This window comes from Triturus cristatus, chromosome 3_2 (genome assembly GCF_964204655.1).
Source record: "Triturus cristatus chromosome 3_2, aTriCri1.1, whole genome shotgun sequence".
Lineage (NCBI taxonomy): Eukaryota > Metazoa > Chordata > Amphibia > Caudata > Salamandridae > Triturus > Triturus cristatus.
In genome coordinates, this window is record NC_140584.1 from 905,083,010 (window position 1) to 905,108,252 (window position 25,243).

The following is a 25,243-nucleotide window of genomic DNA, read 5'->3' on the forward strand; positions in this document are numbered from 1 at the left end:
TCAAAGACCAATCTATGCACACACATTTGTACCGAAAAAAGACCACTGGGAATAGTATTTTGAGTGCTTCCAGCTCACACCCTCGCAAGCTAGTATACAGCATTCCATATGGGGAATTATTGCGTGCTAAGCGCAACTGTAGTACGGAGAGCAGTTATGAAAGTGAAAAAAACAATATGATACAACGCTTCAAAGATAGGGGTTACAATTTGCGTACGATCAAAGAAGCGTGTATTAAAGTAGATAATGTTGCACGTAATGATTTACTGCATCCTGGGCCACGAACATAAGAAACAGAGAGTCTTCGTTTTATCACTACATACTCAGGACAAGCGCATGATGTGTATTCTCAGATATGCTACTGGGTAATTTATACCCTTTGACTGAATTTTTGCACTAGGCTAAGATGGCCGCCACGTTTACTAATTCTTTACATTACACATTCTCTGTTGCGAAGAGTCTGTTTATTTTGTGTTCATGAATTGTATTTAACTTTACACAAAAAAAACGTCGATGTAACGTGAACAAGGCGAAAGCTGAAACGCGTTGTTTGTGCAGTCCATTAAACCAATTTTGAAAACTGCAAATCTCCCTGGTGTCCGTGTATACTTCCTGGAGAAGAAGTGTGAGGAGTTTCATAATTGGGGTTGCCGATTACCCCCACACGGACCGCCCTAACAGACAGCCTTCGTCTTTATCGGGACTGGTTTTTTGATTCAATGAGAAGGAAGGCTGACCTCATCCATCTCCCTTGCCATTTGTGCTGATCTACGTGGATCGTGTTACTGCAGGAGGACACCGCGATTGTTTCCGTAACGCCGCGCTTCTGATTTCGTGTGCGGTGAGTAAGCACGGCATTGTACACAGCTCTCTTGATATTCTTGAGGGTCTGAGTGGTCTCATTTCACCCGAGTGTCTGATTCTCTGCGCTACTGAGGCGCAGTTCGTTTCACGAACAGCTTCGTGGCTGGAGTCTCTGATCCGTTTTGAGTGCTGGGATTACCGCGTCAATTACGTATTGAGGTGTTGACGAGAAGGGAGCTGACTTGATATTGGAACTTACGCGTTTCATTTTGTCAGCGTGGGAGATTTGGAGTAAGTTTAAATTGGTGACATGGCTGCAGCTTTAGAAGCAAAACGCAAAGTAACGGCCAACCGACTCTTCTTTGCACAAAGTGATGTAAGTGGTGATATGATCAGCCCAGCCACTGCCATTACGGAAGAAATAAAAGTTCAGCAACTTTATGCTCAACTAGAAAAACTTTACAAAAAAGAACTTTCCAAATGGTGGGAAGCGGAGTCTCTACAGAGATATATTGATGTAGCCCGAGTGCCTCGAGGACTGCGAATTTTCACCATTCCTACATACGAGGACCCTGATCCAGAGATGTTGGAGGAATGGTCCAACAACTCTGCTGCCTGCTCTACAACAATGATGAGTATCCTAGTAAAATTTGCATTAAAAGATCGTAGCAAATTACTGGCAGAAATCGAGCAGGTAACTGCCCAACTTGAAAAATTGGTGGCGAAAGACACATTGGAGACTTTTATTAAATCTCTATTATTACGAATGGATAAACTAGAGGAGGATATCACGGCTAAAAAACAGCGGAAGTTCTTAAGAGACTTCAAGGATTACCAGTCGGGCCGTACTCTGACTTTCCACAAAAAGTATGACCACCTATTTGATACTAATGGAGCAGTGTCCATGCCACTGCCAACGGCATCTGTAGCTGTGGATAACATTGAGAGTGATGTGTCAGATGGCAGCTTATCGGATATCCCTTTGTCAGTGGCTGCCAGTCTGGCCAGTCAAGATCTTCCAAAAAAATCGATTTTTTTTAGCTCAGTTCCAAATGTTAAACCAGGGACGGACAGAGCAATACCAAGACCAAACTGGTCAGAGAGGCAGAGGGCGAGGCGGCAGAGGAAAAATCAGAGGAACAAGCAGGCCAAACAGAGGAGGAAGAAAAGATGCAGGAAGCCCGATGGGAATGATGACAAGGGGCAAAAAAGTTCAACAATGACTGTCATCAATCTCTCGAAACGTTCTCTATCTGAAGATGAGAGAGACCTCCTTGGCCTAGGTTCGTCCTTCTGTCCTACTTCCAATTTTAACTAAGTTCAAACACAAATTGATTTGTTTTATTTTTCACGCAAGTTAAAATTGAAAAAATGGTTTGAAACTAAACACAACAAAACTGTTATAACACCTATGAGCATGCCTCTGAGTAACCTCAATGTTGATGATATTGAGGTCTTATATGCAATATCCAATATGGAAGACCATGATGTTGATCAGTGTTTAAATCCAGATGAATTTGCAATTGATATGAATGTCAATCCAGGCAGTCATTTCAAACCCAAATCTGTGTTTTTGCCGAATATTGAATGTGACGCCATCGAAGTGTTTGAGAGGGGTGTCCTAAATGACCTTAAGAAAATGAGATATGGCAAAATTCCAGCTTGTGAGAAGTATCTAAACTGGCATCAAATTCAATCATTGCAAAATTTAAAAACTGACAATGCCATCGTTATCCGTCAATCGGATAAAGGTGGCAATGTTGTGATTTTGGACAAATCAGCCTACTTGAGTGAGGGTGTGAGACAACTGAGTGACCAGAAATGTTATGCAGTGTCAGACAGAAGGACTATTGCAGCATCTAGTGTGAAATATGGGGAACGTCTAGTAGAATGGAGAGAGAAGGGGTTACTAGAGTGGGAGGAATACAACTATCTTAGATGCCCTCACCCTCGGATACCTGTGCTATACTTACTTCCCAAATTGCACAAGGACCCAGTGAATCCCCCTGGTAGACCTATAGTGTCTTCAATTGGGTCCCTATTGGAAAACACTTCCCGCTACATCGATCACTATCTACGTCCCTATGTTGTTGCTTTACCAGCTTATTTGCGCGACACTACCCATTTTTTAACGATCATTGATGGGATTCATTGGGAACCTGATTACACCTTGGTTACCCTGGATGTTGGCAGCCTGTATACTAGCATACAACATCAGCTAGGTCTGCAGGCTGTACAACATTTCCTTAAGACCCGTTCAATTTCTTACTTGCGTCACTCAGAAATGATCATGGCCATGATCGAATACTGCCTGACTAACAATTTTTTTCTGTTTGATGATGTCGTATATCGGCAGTCACAGGGCACAGCGATGGGCACCTGCTTCGCCCCCAGCTATGCCAATCTTGTCATGGGCTGGTGGGAGGAGCAGGTGGCCACACAGCTGGATGATTTCTCCAACTGTGTCCTGTGGCTCCGGTATATTGACGACATCTTTTTAATTTGGAATGGTGATTTAAACTCTGCTACAGCATTTGTGAACACATTGAATGACAATCCATACAATTTGGTGTTCACGGAACACGTCAGTAGGACTTCTGTTGAATTCCTCGACGTTACTGTGGAGATCAAAGACCAATCTATGCACACACATTTGTACCGAAAAAAGACCACTGGGAATAGTATTTTGAGTGCTTCCAGCTCACACCCTCGCAAGCTAGTATACAGCATTCCATATGGGGAATTATTGCGTGCTAAGCGCAACTGTAGTACGGAGAGCAGTTATGAAAGTGAAAAAAACAATATGATACAACGCTTCAAAGATAGGGGTTACAATTTGCGTACGATCAAAGAAGCGTGTATTAAAGTAGATAATGTTGCACGTAATGATTTACTGCATCCTGGGCCACGAACATAAGAAACAGAGAGTCTACGTTTTATCACTACATACTCAGGACAAGCGCATGATGTGCGCCGTGTTCTAGATAAACACTGGCATGTCTTATTAACGGACAACAATCTCAAAAAATTCTTGACTAGCCACCCACAAGTTACATTCAAGTGAAGCAACTCTTTGAGAGATGAGCTGAGTCCCAATGTAATAACTAGCTTAACACCTTTAAAGATTGCTGGTCGACCAGGATTCCGCTGTTGTAAAAACTGCAAGGCTTGTAGAAACAGTGTGGATTGCATGGAGGTACAATTTTCCAGTCTGAATAGCAAGCTTATCATCAAGAAAGCTTTAACTTGCAATACCATGTACTGTGTTTATGCGTTAACTTGTCCATGCAATAAGGCATACATTGGCAACACAATCCATCGCGCTAAAAAGAGAGTGTTAGAACACATAAGGGCTCTACGCCATAATAACAAACAATATCCTGTTGCCCGACACTTCTTTGAACAACATGCACAGAATGAAGGATTGTTGAAAATGGTGGTGATAGATGCTGTCATTGACACTGTACGTGGGGGTAATAGATTGCTCCATCTCAGACAATTGGAATCTAGATACATCGTGGACTAAGATACAATGTTCCCTAAAGGACTGAATTCAAGTGAAGAATTATCTGTACACTTACATAAGTAGAATGTGGAATTGCCATTATGTGTTTACTGTGGATCTTTTTGTAATATACTGAATCTTATTTTATTTTGTTTTTTCAGAGAGTGATATTGAATCATGCTGTGGCACTGCAGAACTTCGATTTATATTTCAAGCATCAATTTATTTTTTCATTATGCCCACTGGGGCGATATTGTTGGCATATCCTTGACAAGGTTATCTATTTGATTGGGGTGTATACTAATAACATTAGCAGAAACATCTATGGAGGTTTGCCCACTGGGGCTTAATGTCTATACATTATTTTATGTTATATTGACAATATGACAGCGCGATTTAGACTGCAACCCTAATCTAATATTGTATTGGATATGGTTATTTCGTAAATTGATGTAATTTTGTTATCAATCATTATGCATGTAGTGTATTCTCAGATATGCTACTGGGTAATTTATACCCTTTGACTGAATTTTTGCACTAGGCTAAGATGGCCGCCACGTTTACTAATTCTTTACATTACACATTCTCTGTTGCGAAGAGTCTGTTTATTTTGTGTTCATGAATTGTATTTAACTTTACACAAAAAAAAACGTCGATGTAACGTGAACAAGGCGAAAGCTGAAACGCGTTGTTTGTGCAGTCCATTAAACCAATTTTGAAAACTGCAAATCTTCCTGGTGTCCGTGTATACTTCCTGGAGAAGAAGTGTGAGGAGTTTCATATATATACCCACTGGGGCTATTGACTTGGAGTATTGGGTTACCCCACCCGTATTTCCTTTTTTTGCCTCCGCTTAGACGTAATAAGTAAGGGAAACCTGGTTAATTTTTTGCCCACTTGGGCGATGAATTCGTCTTTAAACAAACTCAATTATGTCTTTAATGAGGACATAAAGTCGAATGACTTTGGACTTAGATATGAAACCAAACAGAACTGTACGCTTCAGCATTTGCATGTTAAAGTCCAGTGTGTTACTTTTTACAAAACCAATATGAAGTTGCATCAACAAAAACACCACAGCATAAATATTGCATACATTACAGATATAGGCTATACAAGGGAAGTAACATCATTGCACCAACACAAATATTTCATACTACAAACATGTTCTCTGACAATTCATATTTTGTTGTCCATTCGGTTGTGAACTGTCTACATTGCGGTCCAAACCTTCAACTTTCATGGACTGTTATCCAGGCAATACTGCTAATGCCTGATGATTTAATCTCATTGCTAATAAAAAAAGGCAAATCCATACGCTTTAAAAGCGCTCTCTCATCCAGTTATTTGTATAACCTGTCAGTGTTATTGCAGGTTTTCTCTATGAGCTTTGCTTCTAGGTTCGTAAATGCCAGCTGCGTTTTCATCCACTACTCCCGTGCCCTTTGTGGCACGGTTGCACAAGTATTACCAGCTATTCTGGATGACCTTTAACTGACTCTTGCTCTGTCTATTCAGGATAGTAGTGATGTAGTGAAATTCGTAAGAAATTGTTGACCAACTTCTTAAGCTGAGCAGTGGGCAGCAGTGTGGCATGTCCACGACCTGCTTGGATGAGGTCTATGGGCTTCTTTGGAAATGTGCAATCATCCTCACCTCTTTGGTGAAAAAGCAGACTCTGCCCTAGAATGGTTTAAGGATATTTTGTCACAGCACGTTCTTTGAGTTTTTGCACACACCAGTAATTTCACCAAGAGTTGTGACCTCTTTGTGGCTGTGGTTGGGGTTTTCAATTTCACCAGTGCCAGACCACTCCACCCACCCAGCAGGCTTTTTAAACCTTTCATGGCTGAGGGTCCAGTTCTCAGAGACAACACCCAGGATAGCAGGGAGAAAATGCAGCTCAGTTCCCCACCCCTCCAGCATCCACAGCAGCAAAACCGCTTTAGTTTGTTTTTGCCGACGCACAGAAACTCTGTTGTAGCCCGGATCCTATATTTCCTCCAGAAGCGTCAAGTCATCACCTCATACAAGTAGGTCCTCCAGATGGTTCTTGGGGCTATGCCCTCCCGTTTCTTTCTATTCTGCTGCACCTTATATCACCATCATAGTAGCTGAGGAAGGATCATCTGTCTATCTTCCAGCCAGAAGTGCAGGCCCTTTTGGGCAAAGGGGCCATTAAGAAAGTTCCAGCCTCAGAAATGGGAACTATGTGTTAGTCCCACTACTTCCTTGTGCTGAAGAAGGGCAGAGGCCTTGGTTCTATTTTGTATGTTTGCCCCCTCGACACCTTCTTGAGAGAAAACAAATTCAGGATGCTCAAGCTATCCTAGGTAGTTCGCAGAGATTGGATGGTAGAAGTAGACCTGCAGGACATCTATTTCCTTATCCTTATCCTGCAGGCCCTCAGGCACTACCTGCTGTTCACAGTTGGCCGGTTGCTTTTTCAGTTCAATGTGCTCCCTTTTGGTCTCACTAGTGCCCCTTTGGTGCTCTTCATGAAAGTGATGGAGGTGATTTGCAGCACACATTGTTGAGGTTCACTATCAACTTGCCTAAGTCACATCATATTCCTTTGCAGACTCTCCCATTCATCATAGCTATTTTGTAAATAATATAGTTTTGTGCTTATTCCCGGAGCGGAGAGTCCAGGACATTCAAACTGCGATTCTGATGTTTCAGCCTCTGTCCTGGTACTCAGTGTGGGTGACACTGAATCTCCTGGGATTGTTGCCCACCTGTTTCCTGCATGCTAAACATACCAGGTGGCACACACAGGCTCTGCAGTGGGATCTCAAATCCATGTGGTACAGTATTAGGGGAGTCTGTTGGATTGTATCCAAATTTGGGAGGAGACTGCAGAAGACAATCCGCAGTAATTACTGGACTACAATACGAACCGTGGCAGATCCCGCTCCATGCCCCACTCAGATGTATCACAGATGCATCTCCACTGGGTAGGGGTGGTCATCTAAGAGAGGTGGAGATCAGAGGCATTTGTTCTTTGGCAGAGATTCAACTCTATATCAATTTGTTGGATTAGAGGACAATCAAAGGCCTCCCTGCCCTCTATCAGAGAAGGCTGGTGCTGGTGTTCTCAGGCCACATCGACACCATATGGTACTGCAAAAAGCAGGAAGGGTCTAGGGCCCTGTGTCAGGAGACTGCATCTCTAGAGGTACCTGGACTGCCTTGGAATTTCTATGGTGTTAGACCACCTGATTGGATTTCTAAACACCAGGACTGACAAACTTGGAAAACTAGGGCTCTATCTTTTTGCCACTGCCGAGAAAGTGCAATGAAGTACTTTCCAGCTTTTGGAGTTTCCAAGTCAGCTCTCGCAGAGACATCTTTTATCTATAGGTGAACCCAGGACTCATGTAAGCCTTTCGCTACTGCCTCACTTTACCTGAGTTCTGATGAAGATCAGGAATGGCAAGCCACAAGTCAACCCAGACCTCCTGTGCATGAGCATCTGTCCTCCCTTTTAAGCTGCAACTTTTGGAGGATCTTCTGTCATAGCAGCAGGGTAAGGTGCTGAACCTGGACCAGCACAATTCGCATCTTTATGCTTGGAGATTGAGCAGCGACAGCTGACTTCTTTCGATCTCACCTTTGAGATCATTGAAGTCCTCTTGGCAGCGAGATGTCCTTCCAAAAAATCATAGTAGGTCAGTTGTTGGGGAACAATTTGTGGATTGGTGGGGTACAAGACAAATTAACCCATTGAAAGTGAAGTTTAAGTGTTGTCGCTTGTTCTGTCCCTGACCAAGCAAAGACTAGGCTAGATGGCTTGGTGGGCTCACTAGTCTTTCTGCCTTTTTGGTGTAGTTCAGCTGGAGAGTGCTTGTGTGAAGGTAGGGCCCGAGGCTAGGCCACTTGTGTCACTATGCAGTACAGAGCAGCAGTTTGTATTCCATCCATGACTGAACCGTCCATCTGGAGCTGTTGCTGGGTTAATATAGTCACCTGATTCATAGTCCCCCTGAGAGTGCAATAAGCACAAAACACACTCCATTTGCACAGGCCTGAAAGTTGAGGTACACTCACTGTACCACATGCAGCAGGCTTGATCAGGCCACTTGTCTTTCTGCTTCTCTTATGCTCTCTAGTCATTTACAGACTATTAATGGCTTCAGCCTGGGTGTAGGCTAGCTAAGGAAGAGGAATGTCAGTGATGCAACCATAGTCCCCGTGGCCGTGAATGAGCAGAAAATGATTTAAACAAATGAGTTGTTCTGAGCAGGGATTCCCAAATTATATTACCCCCTTAAGAGGTCTGTGAGTTCAAGACTTGTAGTTCAGGCCATCGAGAATGCTGGATACTTGTAATGGTAGAATGTGCATGGTATTATGAAACACTTGCTTTAAAGCCTAGCCAAGGTTCAATAAAAGGCATGCCTAGAAGCTGGTAATAATCTTCTACATTGAATCCAGTCTTTAATTAGCTTAACTAGCGGACACTCACAAAACTACGAGTGTTTATAGCAATTACTAAATAACTGTAGTCTGGCTGGGCTGAAACTAAAAGCAGAACCAGAGAAATATTCAAAGTACCTCACCCAAAAAATCCAAAGCTATTCTAAGGTATATATAAAAAAAAAATTCTTACGTAAATGCTAATTGTTTGCTGTCATGTGGTTTTCAGATAATAAATGTTACTGGAATATCAGTTGGTACAGGACTGTCCTCCGCATGCGACACCCTAATATCCCAGGTAAGGAGCGGCCATTTTTACGTGTAAGGATGTTTTGATATTGCATTTCCCAAGGGTTTTTTGTACTTTCCAAAATACTCCTATTTATGTCCTAGAAAGGTTTCAGTTAAGTGGTAAATTAATTCACAGTAAGGTGAATTATTGTATGTGTGACATTGTACCTCAAAAAAGGCACCATAAATCCTTAGCAAATATTTTGAACAAAATAAAGTTCAGCGTGCAATAGGAATATAGACATTGCTCAAAGGTGGACCATCATCCGTGTTGGGATGGGTACCGAGTGCTTCATTGTGTATTTCATAAGGATGTTGTAAATATTACATGTAATCTTTTAGGAAAGTCTTGCTAATGCTCTCTTTCTACCTCAACTTTAGTGGATCATAGGTTAGGCTCTCTAGCAACCCCGAAGCGGGCAATAAGAATGCAAGCAGGCAGAAGAAAATGGTATAGGGACCTAACATTCCTGAACAAAAGCAACTCTAGCTATATGGTTTATTTTTTTTAATTCTCCAGTATTGTATCTTATAGATTCACATGTTTGAATCTTCCCCGTGGTCATGGTGGGAGTCCCACGGTAACAGTAAATTAGCAGTATAAAGCTAAAAGGACAGTATCCCTTGAAAAACAACAGTATTTAGAAACCAGCTAACCTCACTAAAGAACATCCAAACTCCAGCCAATCACATCGCAGACCCCTGAGTATACATCCCCTGCAGAGCCACCATACCTCAGATTTCTTACCGCACGTCGTGTGTTAGGGAGTCTCCCTGAGCTCTGCTCGGTTACAGTGTTTCTTCTTTGAACTCTTTAACTTTCGACTGGCAGTTCTCTTTCCTCAACCCTCTCTTCAATTGAGGTGCTGCTAGAAAGTGAGTTTACTACTTATTTTCTGTATTTTCTACAGAACTGCAGAGTCTAAATAACTGCTGTTGAGGCTCTGCAAAACTTGTGGAAAGTCCAGGCTTTTCTCAGAGGACCTTCATAAGGATTGCTTATATTGCCTTTATCCAGAGCACAAACCTAAAGACTGTAAGCACTGCCAGATTTTTCCATCAAAAACCCTCAAAGATCTGAGGGAAGGCTTCTTATTTGGTTTCAGAAGAAAAGATCTATGAGGGATTCTGACTCATAGAGTGAGGAGAGGCCTCATTCCTCCTCCAAGAAAAGGAAGGAAGAAGATCCTTCTTCTGGTCAGAGAGATCCGAAAAAGCAAAGATCTCTGAGCAAGGAGTCTTCAGTTGAAAAGAGAGGTAAAAAAGAGCAACCTGGCTCTTCTCAGACCCTAAAATGATCTGGTTCTGCTCCACCTTCTGCGCCACTTACTCCTTCACAAAAAATCCGCTCGTCGTCGGACCAGTCGACAAGGCATTCTCTGCCTACGACCGTCGAAGGGAAGACTCCGTCGACGATGAAAACGACGACGGCTGTCTCGTCGATGAAGATGGAAGTAGTGATGTCGTCAGTTGCTTTGATGCGGAGTTTGTCATCAACTAGAGCTTCAACGTCAAGGGTCCATTTGTGTGCTGCGCCGTCGACGAGCGTATCCGCCCTGTCGACTGATACTTCCACTCCGCCGTCACAGTTCCTGGTGACGATCCCGTCAGCAAGGAAAATGGACATGCCAGCCTCAAAATCTCTATTACAAGACTTTTCAAAACGATCTCCTCTGCCTCCTTCTTGCCACCTGGATTTTCAGGAATCGGAGGATGAAGGTCCTTTTGGCCCTGCCTACAGCCCCTCTCAACTGAAAGTAAAGTGCCAGGAATCTGATGAAGAAGATCAGCCAGATAACCCTTAGGCTTACTTTGAAGGTGACTGTTCCTTTTCGGATAGACGCTGGGGTTCGCAGCGCCTGGATACCTTCCAGGAGCACTGCCCATATTATGAGCAGGAGTAGGAAGACCATCAAGAGCCCTCCATTAATGTGCCAGTGTCACTTGTCACGGACTTGCATTTGATGCTAGATGACAATTATAAGCAATTCCCTGAAGCCAATGTGGCCCATAAACCAGTTTCTCGACAGGAGGAGCCTACCATTACTCGTGTTAAGGAAACCCCACTGGCACCACCGAAACAGAAGTCCCAACCTCCTCTGCAGTTCTCCACTAGGGCATCGGACAGTGGAGACCAACAACTGGAAGAGGGAGAGATACAGGTGGACACTGATGTCCATGACGAGTGGATGGATTATGTAGCGCATACACCGCCTTCTGTCACGCTGCCAGTGGCTGACGCTCCCCCTGTAGATATCTGCTGCTTCCACGATCTGCTTGAGAGAGCATCAAAACGCTTCAATCTACCTATGCCCGTCAACCAGGCGGAATGCTTCTTGTACGATATTTTTTTTTTTTTTTTTTTTTTTTTTTAAAAACCTTTATTTTGGTAAATGCACAATACACAGCGTCTGCCTACAACCCCTCGGGGCCGGCCGCTATGACATATCAGAAAAGGATAAAAGAAAAAGAAAAAAGAGAAAAAAAAAAAACCAATTGGGCAGAGCGCCGTTAAAGCAATCTCTGAGTGAAAAGTACCGTGTAGAACATAGAACAATAATGTCAGGATAAGAAAAGGTTTAATTTTATGATTTTGTCGAGTACAATGTAGTGAACTACGAAGAGAGTCGAAGCTGATCACTGACCAGGAGAGACATCACCGTTCACGGAGCACCCAGAAGGAGGCGTTATATAGGAAGGCATTTGTAAGGAAACAGGTGGCCACCATCCAGGAACTAAGAGCAAACGCTATACCACAGAATGATAGAACACAATAAACTCCCTACTAACACTGAACCCCGACCCCGAAGAAACAAAGAAACATAGAAGAGAAAGAAACCGAAGAAGAAGAGAGAAAGAATGAGAAAGAGGGCCATAGAGACAAAGAAAAGACATAGAACACATCCCATCCCCCCACCCTGCATACCAGCGGAAGGCCACGGCCCACCCCCCCCCAATAGGCATGCCTGTCGCCCCAAAAGAACCCCAAGTGAGAAAGAGAGTCTGGAGAGTGGGAAAGAACATCCCAGTCTCCGACTCCCAGAGAAGGCAGGAGGAGGAAATTGTACATACTCCCGGTCACCACCAGCCCCATAAGCATCCCCCACCCTGAGTATCGTCAGCACAACTGAAGTAGCAAGCAAAGCAGCAGGTGGGGAGACTCCATTCCAAATGTGCGAATAAATCAGATAATTAGCAGTCCCATCCTAGTCCCCGCCCGCCAATACGTACAGCAAACTAAAGGAAATCGCCCAGCCCTGGCCCGATCCTAAGTGGCCCCACAGATCCACCCCCGCAATCAACAATAGCAAATTACACGCATGCGGCACATCAGAGACATAGACAAATATTCTAGTCCGGGTCATGCCAGGCGGTCAGGCAGGATCATCAAGGGAGGCAACATCAGCCCTGGCCAGAACGCTGAAACCCCACCAAGCATGGCCACCGCTGGGAGTGTATCTCAGGCAGAACAAAGGAGCAAGATGGCCGCTCCCGGCACAGAAGACGCAGAGGAAGAGGAAGCGAGAGTTCCCAGTCATAGACCATCACCACATCGATAGTGACCAACACAGTTTTCCCCACAGAACGGCACACACTCCGGCGATGTTGAGGAAGCCGTGGCAACACTTGCAGAGGCAGAGTCTCAGCTTGTAAAGTGGAAGGGAGCTTTGTATCTGCAACTTTGTCATTAAAAGAACACTCGACACTGTAGCCAGGGAGAGGACGTTCCACAGTATCCCCCTGTCGCCACATTGTATCCGCCTCGAAGGAAATGAGAGGCATTGGGGGGTCAGACAACCGCAGTAGTTCCCTGGATGGCATAGCGACATCGATCTTCCGCTCCAGTTCTCGAGTGTTTTTCCACAGTGTCGCCCCCAAGTCTTCCAGGGCTAGAAGGATATCACCATAGGTCAGGTCTGCTCCCCGCTTCAGCATGTCGGCAGTATGCAAAGGCGCCGCCGGGACACCCTCCAGCTCGACAGTAGGCAGGGCAGCCTGCGTCAAAGATATGGAGGCTTCTGTCTTTCCGGCGAGGTAGACCGGCACCGCCACCATTTTTGCAGTCAGCCCACATCGGAGAGGTGAGGGTGACTCCATTGGACGGAGGAATAGCATTTAAGGCAAGAAGAGATACTGCTCGCTATACGGGGCTCACACGATGTGAGAGCCCTCGGCTGTATAGCAATGCGGGTGGTGGGCGCTCTAAAACGGATACCGCTCTGACCGCTGGTAGCATGACAAAGGAAGGTTCGCCAGCCCGGACCCAATCATACAGGAATTCTCTCCGTCGCGAAGAAGGCTCCGCCAAGCCGCCCACTCCACAGCCGGTCACATTTCCCCAGGCGCCGGTCCGGCCCCAGGTCGTCTCACCGTACGTGATAAGCGGTGTCCGGTGGCGGTGGTCGGGCCAGAGTGCGTGGGCAAAGTCCAAAGTCGGCAAACTCTATGAATCCTCGACCAAAAAAGCCGGCGGGGACATCGGAGGAATGCGGAAAGTGTCAGCGCATTCGTGGTTACATTTGCTCGCGCTGTAGGCAGGATTAAAGATCAGGATGTCATGTAAACAGCAGACGGGCTGCGGAGCCGGGAGCTCAGACGTCCTGTCCGTCCGCCATCTTGGCTCCTCCCCCTTCTTGTACGATATTAAAGCTTCCACACAACGTTCTGTTAGGGCAATCCCTGTTATCGACTTCTTGTGGCAAGAAGGTATTAAGTTGATGAAGAACCCAGCGTCTGTGCCAGCAGCCTATCCAAAGCTGGATAAGAAGTACCGGGCGCCAGAAGACTCTCCGACATGTCTCATCGGCCATTTGCAGCCTGATTCTGTAATAATCGAAGCTGCTCAGAGAAGATCAAAAAATCCTGCTTCTCCATGTACCACCCCATCAGACAAAGAAGAGTGTAGGTTGAACAATATTGGGAAGAGATTCTCCGTGCTGGCTGCTACAGCCATCAGAGCCTCCAATGCAAAGGCCATCCTTGGACGGTAGGATACGCAGATGTGGTCAGACATAGCGCCTTTTTTGGAATTCCTGCCTCAACAGCGTTTTTAACCTTATTACCAGCAAGGTTTCCATCCTCAGTACTCCGGCCAGTCCTTTCGGCAGATGCCTACACCAACTTGCTCCAGCTCAAAGATGTCCCGCTTCGGGATGAAAATCCCATGACACAGGCAGGAAACTATGAGACGCATCAGGCACTCGCCACCCCAGTCACACTTCATTCTGCTCAAGACGACTCCAAATTCTTTCTACAATGGAACTCCATTTCGTCCGACAGATGGGTGTTCGACATTTTCAATCACAGTCACACCCTAGAATTTCTTCAACAACCTCCGGATTGGGGGAGGAGCCTAGCGCGCAACCAAGATGGCCGCGTAGGTGCGAGGCTCCCGAGGACCTCCGCGACCTCCTGCATAAATCCTGACCATATCCTGTCCTAGACGAGGGGACTGTGTTCGTGAGACCGAGCTGAGGTGCCACCCGTTTTCCGTTTCCAAATCGGACCTCGGACACCGGCGGGAGCATCGATTGAGGTTTGCGGCCTTCTCCACGCCGGCCCCCCGGATTGGAGTTGTGGGGCGATCCGGAGACAAAGTGAACAACAGCGGCGGGCGAGGCTGGGCGACTCGCGTACCCCGCACTTTCGCTTTCGCGCCCCCCTTGCTGCCAAGCGAGGTAGGGTCGCGGGGCGGCGTGCGGTGGTGTGGCTTCGTCGGGGTGCCCTGCCGGCCTGCCAGCTGTGATCCGCCCTTCGGAGCTGTGGTCGCCCCCCCCCGGAGCCCGTGAACTGGTTTGTCAGCCCCTTTCAAGGAGATTGGCACGATTTGGGGACTGGAGCCATGTCCACGAAGCAAGATGGCGACCGGGCAAAGGTGAAATCGACCCGCCGTGGCGCAGCCCATCAATCCAACAGCATGGACCGCTACACCCTCCAGAAGGGATCTCCAGAGGCGCCGCGTAGGTCCCCTGTGGGCCCGACCGATGCTCCTGCTCTGCCCGCGGATCTGACCCTCCGAGACGTCATGGGCGCCATCGCCGAGATGAAGGCCTCGGTGGACCAGCGCTTTGACACTCTGGCGCAGAAGATTGACTCGGTCCTCGTGGATGTGGGCCTGGTGAGGGCCGATCTGTCCAAGACGAATGACCGGGTCGACTCTTTGGCCCACACCACCTCGGGCCTCACAACGGACGTGGCGGCCCTCCAAAAGGAGGTGCGCCGACTTGGCCAGGCGAGCGCCCTGATGGATCATCGACTGGAGGATTCCGAGGGTCGGGCCCGGAGGAACAATGTCCGCATTGTCGGGGTGCCGGAGGGACGTGAGGAGGAGGCGGCGGATCTGTTTGTGGAGGACCTGATCCTCACCCGTCTCCAGCCCCGGGGGCTGAGTAAACTCTTTGCGGTGGAACGTGCCCACAGGGTCCCCGGAGGAAGACCTAAGGCCGGAGCCCCTCCGAGGCCTCTCATTGCCCGGATCTTCAACTTTCGGGACAGAGACGCTATCCTGCAGACTTCTAGGCAACAAGGACCGGTCAGACTTGACAATGTGGACGTAAACTTCTATCCTGATTTTACTCCGGCGGTCCAGAAGCAGAGACTGAGTTTTCTCGGAGTCAAACGTTGCCTACGGGACCTGAACCTCAAGTATGCGATGCTTTTTCCAGCGAAGTTGCGGGTAGAGGTGGATGGCCGCACGCACTTTTTTGATCGTCCCGAGGCGGCCGGGGACTGGTTGGACACTTTGCCCGGGGATCGGGGCCGGGGGGGTGGGGGGGGCGCGGTTGGTGGGGAGGGCTTGCCGGATCAGGACTGAGGGACTAATAGTAGGCCTTGCTCTGGACAACATTATTGTCATCATTGACTGATTGTGTAAGTTCCCCTCCCGTGGAGGTCGTACGGGGTCCTTTGGGGGCTTTCCCTCCTCCTCTGGGGGACTAGTTAGCTTTCTTATCTATGGGGCGACAGGCACACTGCACTTTGGGGGGGCTGTTTGGGCTCATGCAGGGGTGCAGGGAGGGGGGAGTTCTGTTGGGACGGGTGGGTTGGGGTGGGGTGTTGTTCGTTTTTACCGCAAGGCAAACCCTTTACTGTATTGGTGTTTTTGAGGTGCTCTCGGGGGGACGAATGATGGCTTCTGTATGTGATGGGGGGTAGGGATTTGACTTTGTTGTCTTGGAACGTTAATGGACTGGGGGATAGGATTAAGCGAGGTGTGGTCCTGCAGTATCTGAAACGAATTTCGCCAGATGTGGTCTTTCTGCAGGAGACACACCTTATTGGTAATTCCTTTTGTGCCATGAATCGGCGTGGCTATCGTTTGGTGGCCCACTCGGGCTTCACGTCTGGCTCGCGGGGGGTGGGCATCATGGTTAAGAACTCGCTCCCGCTGGAAATAGACGAGGTGCGCCATGATGAGAGGGGACGCTACACTGCCTTGGTGGGGAGAATGGAGGGCAAAGTGGTTGTCTTTGTTTCAGTGTACGTCCCACCGGGGCTACAGTCTACCACTTTTGCGGACCTGGGGCGCCTCCTCCTTGACCTTCCGGGGGGGCTTCTGGTGGTTGGGGGGGATTTCAATGCGGTGGTTTCTGGGACTATGGATCGTCACCCCCCTAGGGACCTCCCCCGGGCGCAGGCGTGGCTGTCCGGCCTCTTAGATACATTGGGATTGGTGGACTGCTGGCGCTTAAAACATCCCACGCAGCTGCAATACACCTTCCATTCGGGTGCCCATGGTAGCCTCTCGCGGCTTGATCATATCCTTGTCCCTGCGGCCTATGCTGGGAGGGTGGGAGAGGTGCGCCATCTGGCGCGGGGTATTTCAGATCACTCCCCGCTCCTGTTGCACTTTGGTGTCCTCCCGAGGGGGGAGGGCAGGGTAGCTCCAATCAATGCCTGGTACCTGCGCGACCCCACTATTCGTGCTGACTTGATTAAATCCTTGCAGCGGTATTTTGAGGAGAATGTGGGGTCTGTCCCTTCGGCTATCTCCCTGTGGGAGGCCTTCAAGACAGTTCTTAGGGGGGAGGCCCTCTCCTTCATATCCCATGCCCGGAGGCGCGAGCAGGAGGAGGTGACCCGGGTGGAGGCCGAAATTACTGAATTAGAGGGTGATCTGGGGAGTGGGGTGACGGATGCTGCACTGCATGTTCTACACCTTAAGCAAGCGGCCTATAGGGCCCTCGTCACGGAGGCAGCCAGGGGCCTCAGTAGAGAGCAACAGGGGCGACTGTATGATGTGGGTGATAAGGCTGGTAAATTGATTGCGTGGTTGGATAAAAAGGAGAGAGCGAGTCGTGTGGTCCCGCTGATTGAGAGGATGGATGGTGTACGTGTCACCGAGCCAGAAGACATTGTCTCTTGCTTCGCGGATTATTTCCGCGAGGTGTATTCCCCGGTCTCTCCCTGCTCGGAGGCGGATTCCCATGCCCTGCTTTGAGATATCGCGCTGCCCTTCCTTTCGGTGGAGGACAGGGAGTCGTTGGATGCTGCTCCTACCTCGGACGAAATTGCCCTCGCCATACGCTCGGTCGCATCTGGCAAGGCCATGGGCCCGAACGGCATCCCTATCGAGTTGTATAAGCTGCGACCGGATGTACTGGCACCCCACCTCCGCGCGATGTTCCTGGCGGCCCACTCGCGGGGCTCCCTCCCGCCGGACCAACGTCTGGCTACAATCGTGGTGATCCACAAGGAGGGGAGACCCCGAGACCGGGTTACCTCCTATCGGCCTATCTCGCTCTTGAATGCGGAGCCCAAAATCCTTGCCAAGGTGCTCGCCAACCGGCTGGTCGGCGTGGTGGGCGATTTGGTCCACCAGGACCAGTCCGGCTTTATTCCCCATCGCAACACGGCCCTCAATCTGCGGCGCTTGCACGGGGTGCTCGCGCGTGTTCCGTTTGTGCGGGAGCCGGCCATCTTGGCGTCCTTAGACGCCACCATGGCGTTTGACACGCTCGAATGGCCATACATTTGGGCGATGCTGGCGAAATTTGGATTTGGACCGGGATTCATCAGCTGGGTCAAATTGTTGTACTCGGGCCCATTAGCGCAGGTGGTAGTGAATGGACGAGTCTCGGCCCCATTCGCGCTGGGACGGGGCACGCGACAGGGTTGCCCCTTGTCGCCGCTCCTGTTTGCATTGGCCTTGGAACCCCTGGCGGAGTGGCTGCGGTGGCACCCTTCCATCCGTGGTCTCCGTTGGACCCCCGAGTATGAGGACCGCGTGTCCCTCTACGCTGATGATATCCTTTTGTACCTAGCCTCCCCGCGCAAATCACTGATTGTCCTGGTTGATGTCTTGCGCTCCTTTGGCCGTAACTCAGGCCTCGTCATCAACTGGGCTAAATCATGTGTCTATGTGCTTTCCGGGGAGGCTCCCGTCCTCCCGCGGGGCTGTCCGATCCAGGTTGCCTCGCAGGGGTTTCGGTACCTGGGTGTCTATATCACGTTGGACCCGGAGGCCCGCTACGAGCGGAATTTGCTTCCCCCCCTCCAGCGCTTGAAGGAGGACGTCGCGCGCTGGCGGCGCCTGCCGCTTTCGCCGCTCGGCCGGGCGGCATTGTTTAAGATGATGTCGTTGCCGCGCTTCCTGTACGCTCTCCAGAACACTATGGACCTAGTCCCGGCGCGCTACTTCCGTGAGGTGGAGAGTCTACAGCGCCGCCTGTTCTGGGACGGGAGGCCGCGTATAGCCCTGGCGAAGTTGACGCTCCCGTGGTATGACGGGGGGATCGCCCTCCCGGACATTAAGCGGTATTACTGGGCCTCCCAGCTAGCTGCAATTAATCACGGCCTCTATGGGCCCGCCTTGAACCCGGCATTTGAAATGGACAAGATGCTCCTGCCCGGTGGCGACTACAATCGAGCGCTCTACTCTGGCGCGTCGGATCCCCGCTTGACGGGGCCCACGCGTGTCATGGTGCGGGTGTGGCACGCGGCCAATGCAGCTATGGGGTGGAAGGACCGTTTGACCCGGGCGTCGCCGTTATATGCGCCTCAGCGGTTGGGCTCCCTGTGGACCTCGAAGGGCTTCGAGAAGTGGGACACGATCGGCATCAGTAAAGTGGGGGACCTCTGGACGAGAGGGGGATTTAAAACATTCGAGACGCTGCAGACGGAGTTTCAGCTGCAGGGCAGTGAATACTTTCGGTACTTGCAGGTCCGCCACGCACTGGGCTCCGTCTTCCCAGACGTCGCCTCCATCCCGGAGTCCTCCCCCCTGGAGGATAGAGTGCTGGACGGCCACGTTCCGGACAGCACGAGCTCCCTCATTTACAAGAAATTGATCAATGACCGCTCGGGCTTGCTGACTGGCCTCCGCGAGGCTTGGGTTGCCGATGGGCTGGAGTTGGACGACGAGGACTGGATTTCCGCGGTGGCCTCTCCGAAGGAGGTGGCCATACCGGCTCGCCTTCGCTTCGTCCAGCTTAAGATACTCCACCGGGTTTACATGACGGGGCCAAGGCTTCTGCGTATGGGCTATACCGAGGATGGGTTGTGTAAGCGTGGGTGTGGTGCTTTGGCGACCTTTTTGCATATTCTGTGGGAATGCCCGAGGGTGGAGCGATTCTGGCGTGGTGTGCATGAGGTCCTGCGACTGGTTACGCATGTCGCGCTGTTGCCTGAAGCGAGGAGATGCTTGCTGAATGTGGGGGATCCAACTGATTACTCGGTTCCGCAGACGCGATGGGTGACTCTGGGATATATGATAGCTAAGCGTGACATCGCTCAACTGTGGGGATCCCAGCGGCCCCCGGCGGTGTCGGCCTGGAAAGAACACATGGATTGGTGCATGTTCCGAGAAAAGGTGGTGTATGTGGCGAGGGGTAAGCCTGGGGCGTGGGTGAAAGTATGAGGCCCCTGGAACGCCTACCGCGGGGGTATCTGCGAGCCACCACTGCTGCCTGCTGCCTCACCGGCTCCGTCCCCCTAGTTGACCCCCTCCCCCAGCCCCGGGCACAGAGTTCCCCCAGTCCTGGATTTGTTTCCCTTCCCCCTCTTTAGATTCCTGTGGATGGTCGGGGTCCCTCATTTGATGAGCACGTGCGGTTACTTTCGCTTGCGGGTTGCCTTGCGGGTGTGGTTTTTCTGTGTTGTTGTGTTTATATAAAATGAAACCGTATTGTGGGCGTAGAGTCATGTGGCCCACGTCGTTGATACCTCCTGATTTACTTCTCTGCAACGCCAAGTGCCTTTTTGTACGTTTGTCAGGTGCTCCTGTCACTCTAGCGGCCGGCCGGAAGGTTGTAGGCCCATACTTGTATATACTTGAGATTGCAATAAACGGTTTCAAAAAAAAAAAAAAAAGAAAAAAAAAAAAAACAACCTCCGGATTATCCCCCAAGAAAGACTGCTCACTGCCATCTGGCGCTTCTCATAAGGGAGATAAAAACTCCTTGACAAGCAGGCAATCGAGATAGTACCACACAGTCAGCGCAACTTGTGATTCTACTCCCACCTTTTTCTCATAAAGAATAGAACCGGAAAATGGAGGCAGGTTCTGGACCTCAGTTTGTTGAACAAGTTCATCAAAAGCCAACCATTTTAGATGCAGTCGCTCTAGGAGATTCTCGTTCTCTTGGATTCATGGGATTACATGATCTTCTGGATGCATACCTTCACATTCCTGTTCATCCAAAGCACCGTCGTTTCCTCAGGTTCCAAGTGGTAGGGTGCCACTACCAACAGTTCAAGCTGCTGCCCTTTGGGCTAAAGTCTGTGCCCAGGGTATTCACCAAATGCTTGGCGCCAGTAGCAGCCTTTCTCTGGGGTTCCGGTCACCGGTTTTATCCCTACCTGGACGATTGGTTGATCAAGGCTCCGAAATTTCAGGGTACTAGAAAGTCCACGAACCCGTCTTTGCCTTTTTCGCTCTCTGGATCTCAATCTCAGTGAAGACAAGTCTTCGCTCCTTCCTTCCAAGTTTCTGGTGTTTCTGGCAGTGAGATTAGACACCGACCTCTCAATGGCTTTTCCCACAGAGGATTTCTCGTCTTGTGAAGATGGCTCAGTCCCTTTCTTCAAAAAAGTTTGTTTCTGTGAAGGTTTACAAATCAATGTTGGGGATGATGTCATCTTGCATTCTGCTGATTCTTCGCTGTCGATTGCGATGAGGCCTCTTCAGGAACAGCTCGACGCCCAATGGGTACAAGCTCGAAGCTCCTTCGATGATATTATATCAGTCACGCCTCAGATGATCAGGGTGATATCTTGGTCGAAAGTCCAAAGCAATCTTTCACAAGACCTATCCTTCCTTCCACTAGAGCCTTCGATGGTTATGACGATGGATGCCTCCATGGAGGGATGGTGTGCTCCCCTCCAGGAGCTTCAGGTTCAGGGGAAGTGGTCGGACCAGGAATCTTTATGCCGCATCATCCTGTTGGAGCTGAAAGTAGTGTTTCTAGGGCTACGTTCCTTCCTTCCAAGGATAAAAGGTTCTTCAATCCTTGTCTGTTTCCCGCAACACAACCACAATGTTTTACCTGCAGAAACTAGGAAGGATGAGATCGCCGGTTTTCTCAAATCTGGCACAATGAATTTGGAGTTGGTTGATTCACCACAATATCTCGTTACAAGTCCAACACGTTCCATGGGTGCTCAACGAATGGGCCAATTCGCTCAGCAAAGATTCCAAACAGTGTCACGAATGGGCATTGAATGCTGTTCAACTCAAAAGAATTTTTCAGTGTTGCAGATCGCCAACCTTGGATCTGTTCACTACATTACTCAACAAAAGATGCGAGTTCTACACCAGCAGATTGCCTCAGCCTGGCTCCCTAGGGAACGCCTTTCAATTCTCCGAGGAAGGGACATTTGCCTACACGTTTCCTTCGTTCCCACTGCTACCCAAGGTCTTACAAAAAATGAAACGAGAACCTTGCCGCATCATTCTCATTGCCCCGGCGTGGGCAAGGCAATACTGGTTCACAGAGCGGTTTTGCCTATCAGAAGCCTCTCCAGTACGTCTTCATCCTTCGGAACGCCTACTTTCTATGGACCAAGTCCAGGTGATACATCCGCAAATTCAATCTCTTCACTTGTTAGCCTGGTTCCTCACCACACTGGCTTTGGGAACATAAATATTTCTGAGGAGTGCCGTTCCATTCTTGACAAGTCCCGTGCTCCCTCCACGGTCAAGTGTTACTCAGCCAAATGGAAAAGATTCTGCTCCTGGTTTATGATTCACTTGTGCCATCCCCACTCTTCTTCTCTGGAGGAGGTTTTGCCATATCTCTTGTCGCTAGCAAAAGCTGGCCTTTCTCATTCTTCGGAGAAAGTATATTTGGCCGCAATTTCACGGTATAGGAGACGCTCAAGCCAGTCATCCCTATGGTCCTGCAGGTTGGTGAAGGAATTCATGAAGGGTCTTTTCAGAGCTTACCTGCTGGTTAGGCCTGCTCCCGTGCTCTGGCAATTGAACATTGTGTTGTCTCATCTCATGAAAGCGCCATTCGAGCCAATTCACAAATGTGACATAACATTTCTATCTTGGAAGATGGCTTTCCTCTTAGCCATCACGTCTGCTAGATGTATTAGTGAAATTCAGGCCTTCACTGCTACTGAACCTTGCCTTCAATTCCATCAAGATAGAGTGGTGCTACGCACTAATCCCTCGTTCATACCCAAGGTACCTACCACGTTCCATCTGAATGAACCTGTAGTCCTGCCTTCTTTCTTTCCTGCTCCGTCTACACCAGCAGAGAGAGCTCTGCATTCCTTGGACATTAAACAATGTTTAAAGTTTTACCTTCAAAGGACTAAATCTTTCCGCAAATCTACTTAACTGCTCATCGCCTTCTCTGCCCCTAGGAAGGGTCAGGCTTTGTCTAGAGCTTCAATTGCTCATTTGGTTTCTTCTACTATAACCTACTGCCACGAACGGGCAGGTCGCCCACTTGCTTCCAAAGTGACTGCCCATTGCACAAGGAAGATGGCAACGTCCTCGGCCCTATTTGCCGGTGTGTCCCTAACAGACATCTGCAGGGCAGCGTCATCGACAAGCCTCCACAGCTTTACAAGGCACTTCTGCCTGGATACTTTACGAAAGGCGGATGCTGCGGTTTTCAAGCGGCTCTTCGTCATCTGTTCGCTCAAGGTTGGCCTCCGTTTCTGAGGTTTATTAAGAATTCTTATTATCATTATGTTTATTATTTGGTTATTATTGTTATTATCCCTGCCAAATCTTATTTATGTGTTTATATGTATATATCTATATTTTATATCCGCGGAAGTTAAGTTTACGGGTTCGCCTTAGGTGATGGCATTATGTCGCATGGTGGGATGGTTCACCTGTTTTCTCTACCTCCAATTGTTATTATGTACTGCTTTCTAGTCTGATTCAAGCATGTGAATCTATAAAAGATACAATATTGGAGAAAAAGCAAGTTACTTGCCTGTACACTCTGGTTCTCCAGTATTGATATCTTTTATAGATTCACATGTGGCCCGCCATCCTCCCCTTACAGGTGCACCCTTAAATACCTCTTTTATTTGTATAACTGTACTTGTGCTCAAAATCTAAGCTATGGTGGCTCTGCAGGGGATGGATACTCAGGGGTCTGCAATGTGATTGGCTGAAGTTTGGATGATCTTTAATGAGGTTAGCTGGTTACTATATACTGTCGATTCTCAATGGAGATTGTCCTTTTAGCTTTAGACTGCTATTTTACTGTTACCGTGGGACTCGCACCATGACGACGGGGAAGATTCAAGCCTGTGAATCTATAAAAGATATCAGTGCTGGAGAACCACAGTGAACAGGTAAGTAACTTGTTTTTTGTTTTGTTGAAAAACAATAAATGACTGTAACAAAGCTATGATCGCTGTACATCAATCATACCCATAAAGTTTGTTATGAAACCAAGGTGTAGATGTCACTTTACCGCATGTTAATAACTGTCCCGGATCCAAGCTTCTCCGTTAAATCCTACCATTATTAAGGGTGTTGCCCTTTATAATTTGGTTGGATTGCAGAATATCGTCCTAAAAAATCTCATAATACAAAAATATCGTTAAAAAAATATTGAGGACCAAAATATTGGCTATATATACATTTAGTGTGAAGTACAAGAATGAGACTCTAGACTACAAAAGTAATGTGGACTAAAATATCGACTTTGCATAGGTGTAGTAAATAGTGCAGAGTTCATGGATCCAAACAATGGACCTGACTTTAAGTAATGACTACATCAGAGAAGAGTAGTCATCTTGAAACATGTTTGAATCGCATTCAAAGGACTATGGAAAATCCAGTTCATAAACTGTAATGGGCCTTATTATGAGTCTGGCGGTCCACGGACTGCCAGACTCGAAGTGGCTGTCTATTGACCGCCCTGTTATGATTAGGGCGGTCGGGCCGCCCTGGGACCACCGCAGCCGACGGGGAACTGATGTTCCCTGGCGTTTGGGTGGCAGTCCTGCGGCTGCAATATGCTATCTCCACCGCCACACTTTTCATGGCAGTACGACCGCCATAAAAAGTGTTGTGGTGAGGAAACAAAGGGGGCCCTGTAGGCCCCCTTGTGCTTCACGCCATGTGGATGCACACAGGAATGGGGTCACAGCGTGCTTGCACACCAGTACCTGCAGGTACTGCCGTTGATGTTCCCATTGCGGTCCCTTTAGGCACCGCCCTGGGAATGTCAAGAACCCCCAGCCAGCCAGGAGAAAACTCAAGATGTGTCTGGTTGTTTCTACATAGGTTTGACGGTGCAGGAGTGGGGCGTTCCCGCTCCCGTACTACCAAACTCTTAATAAGGCCCTATGTTTCAAATGGCTTCCATACGTTTCAAAGTGACTGAAGATCTTGGAACATTAAATTGCAATAAGTGGGACATTGCTAAGTGCCCCAAATTTCAAACATTATGTGAAAATGTCATTAAGAAAGATAGCTGCTACAACTGCCGCCATCTTAGAAGACCAGGTGTTCGCCGATAGCTGATGAACCAGGCCTGTGATCTCAAAAGTCAAGAGCCATGTGTGTTCTAATAGGAACTCTAAATGGTTATACAAAGTCTGCTGCTTTTGTGTCCTCACATATGCCTCAAGTTGCTTATCAGCAAAAATTATAATTTTCTGCTAGAAAATAAGATGACAGTCAAAAAAAAGATGCAAATGAACCTGCATTATTCCAGCAATATAGCCCACTTGGGCACATGCTCACATCACTCGAAGCAGAACCAGATTGTCATAGTCCACGTATATAGGCCAAGTGGGCACCAA

The 25,243-nt window shown here is 48.4% G+C and overlaps 1 protein-coding gene across 2 annotated transcripts in view; it reads left to right on the forward strand.

Moving 5' to 3' along the window:
- Nucleotides 1–25,243, forward strand: part of LOC146858426 (multidrug and toxin extrusion protein 2-like) — a 722,400-nt gene that overhangs the window by 200,833 nt on the left and 496,324 nt on the right. The window contains exon 3 of one of the 2 annotated variants that reach the window (XM_085649347.1): nucleotides 8,958–9,026. The exons of the other annotated variant lie outside the window; for it this stretch is intronic. Within the exon in view, the coding sequence (XP_085505473.1) occupies nucleotides 8,958–9,026 (69 nt within the window). The remainder of the gene's footprint in view (nucleotides 1–8,957; nucleotides 9,027–25,243) is intronic. 2 annotated transcript variants of the gene reach the window in all.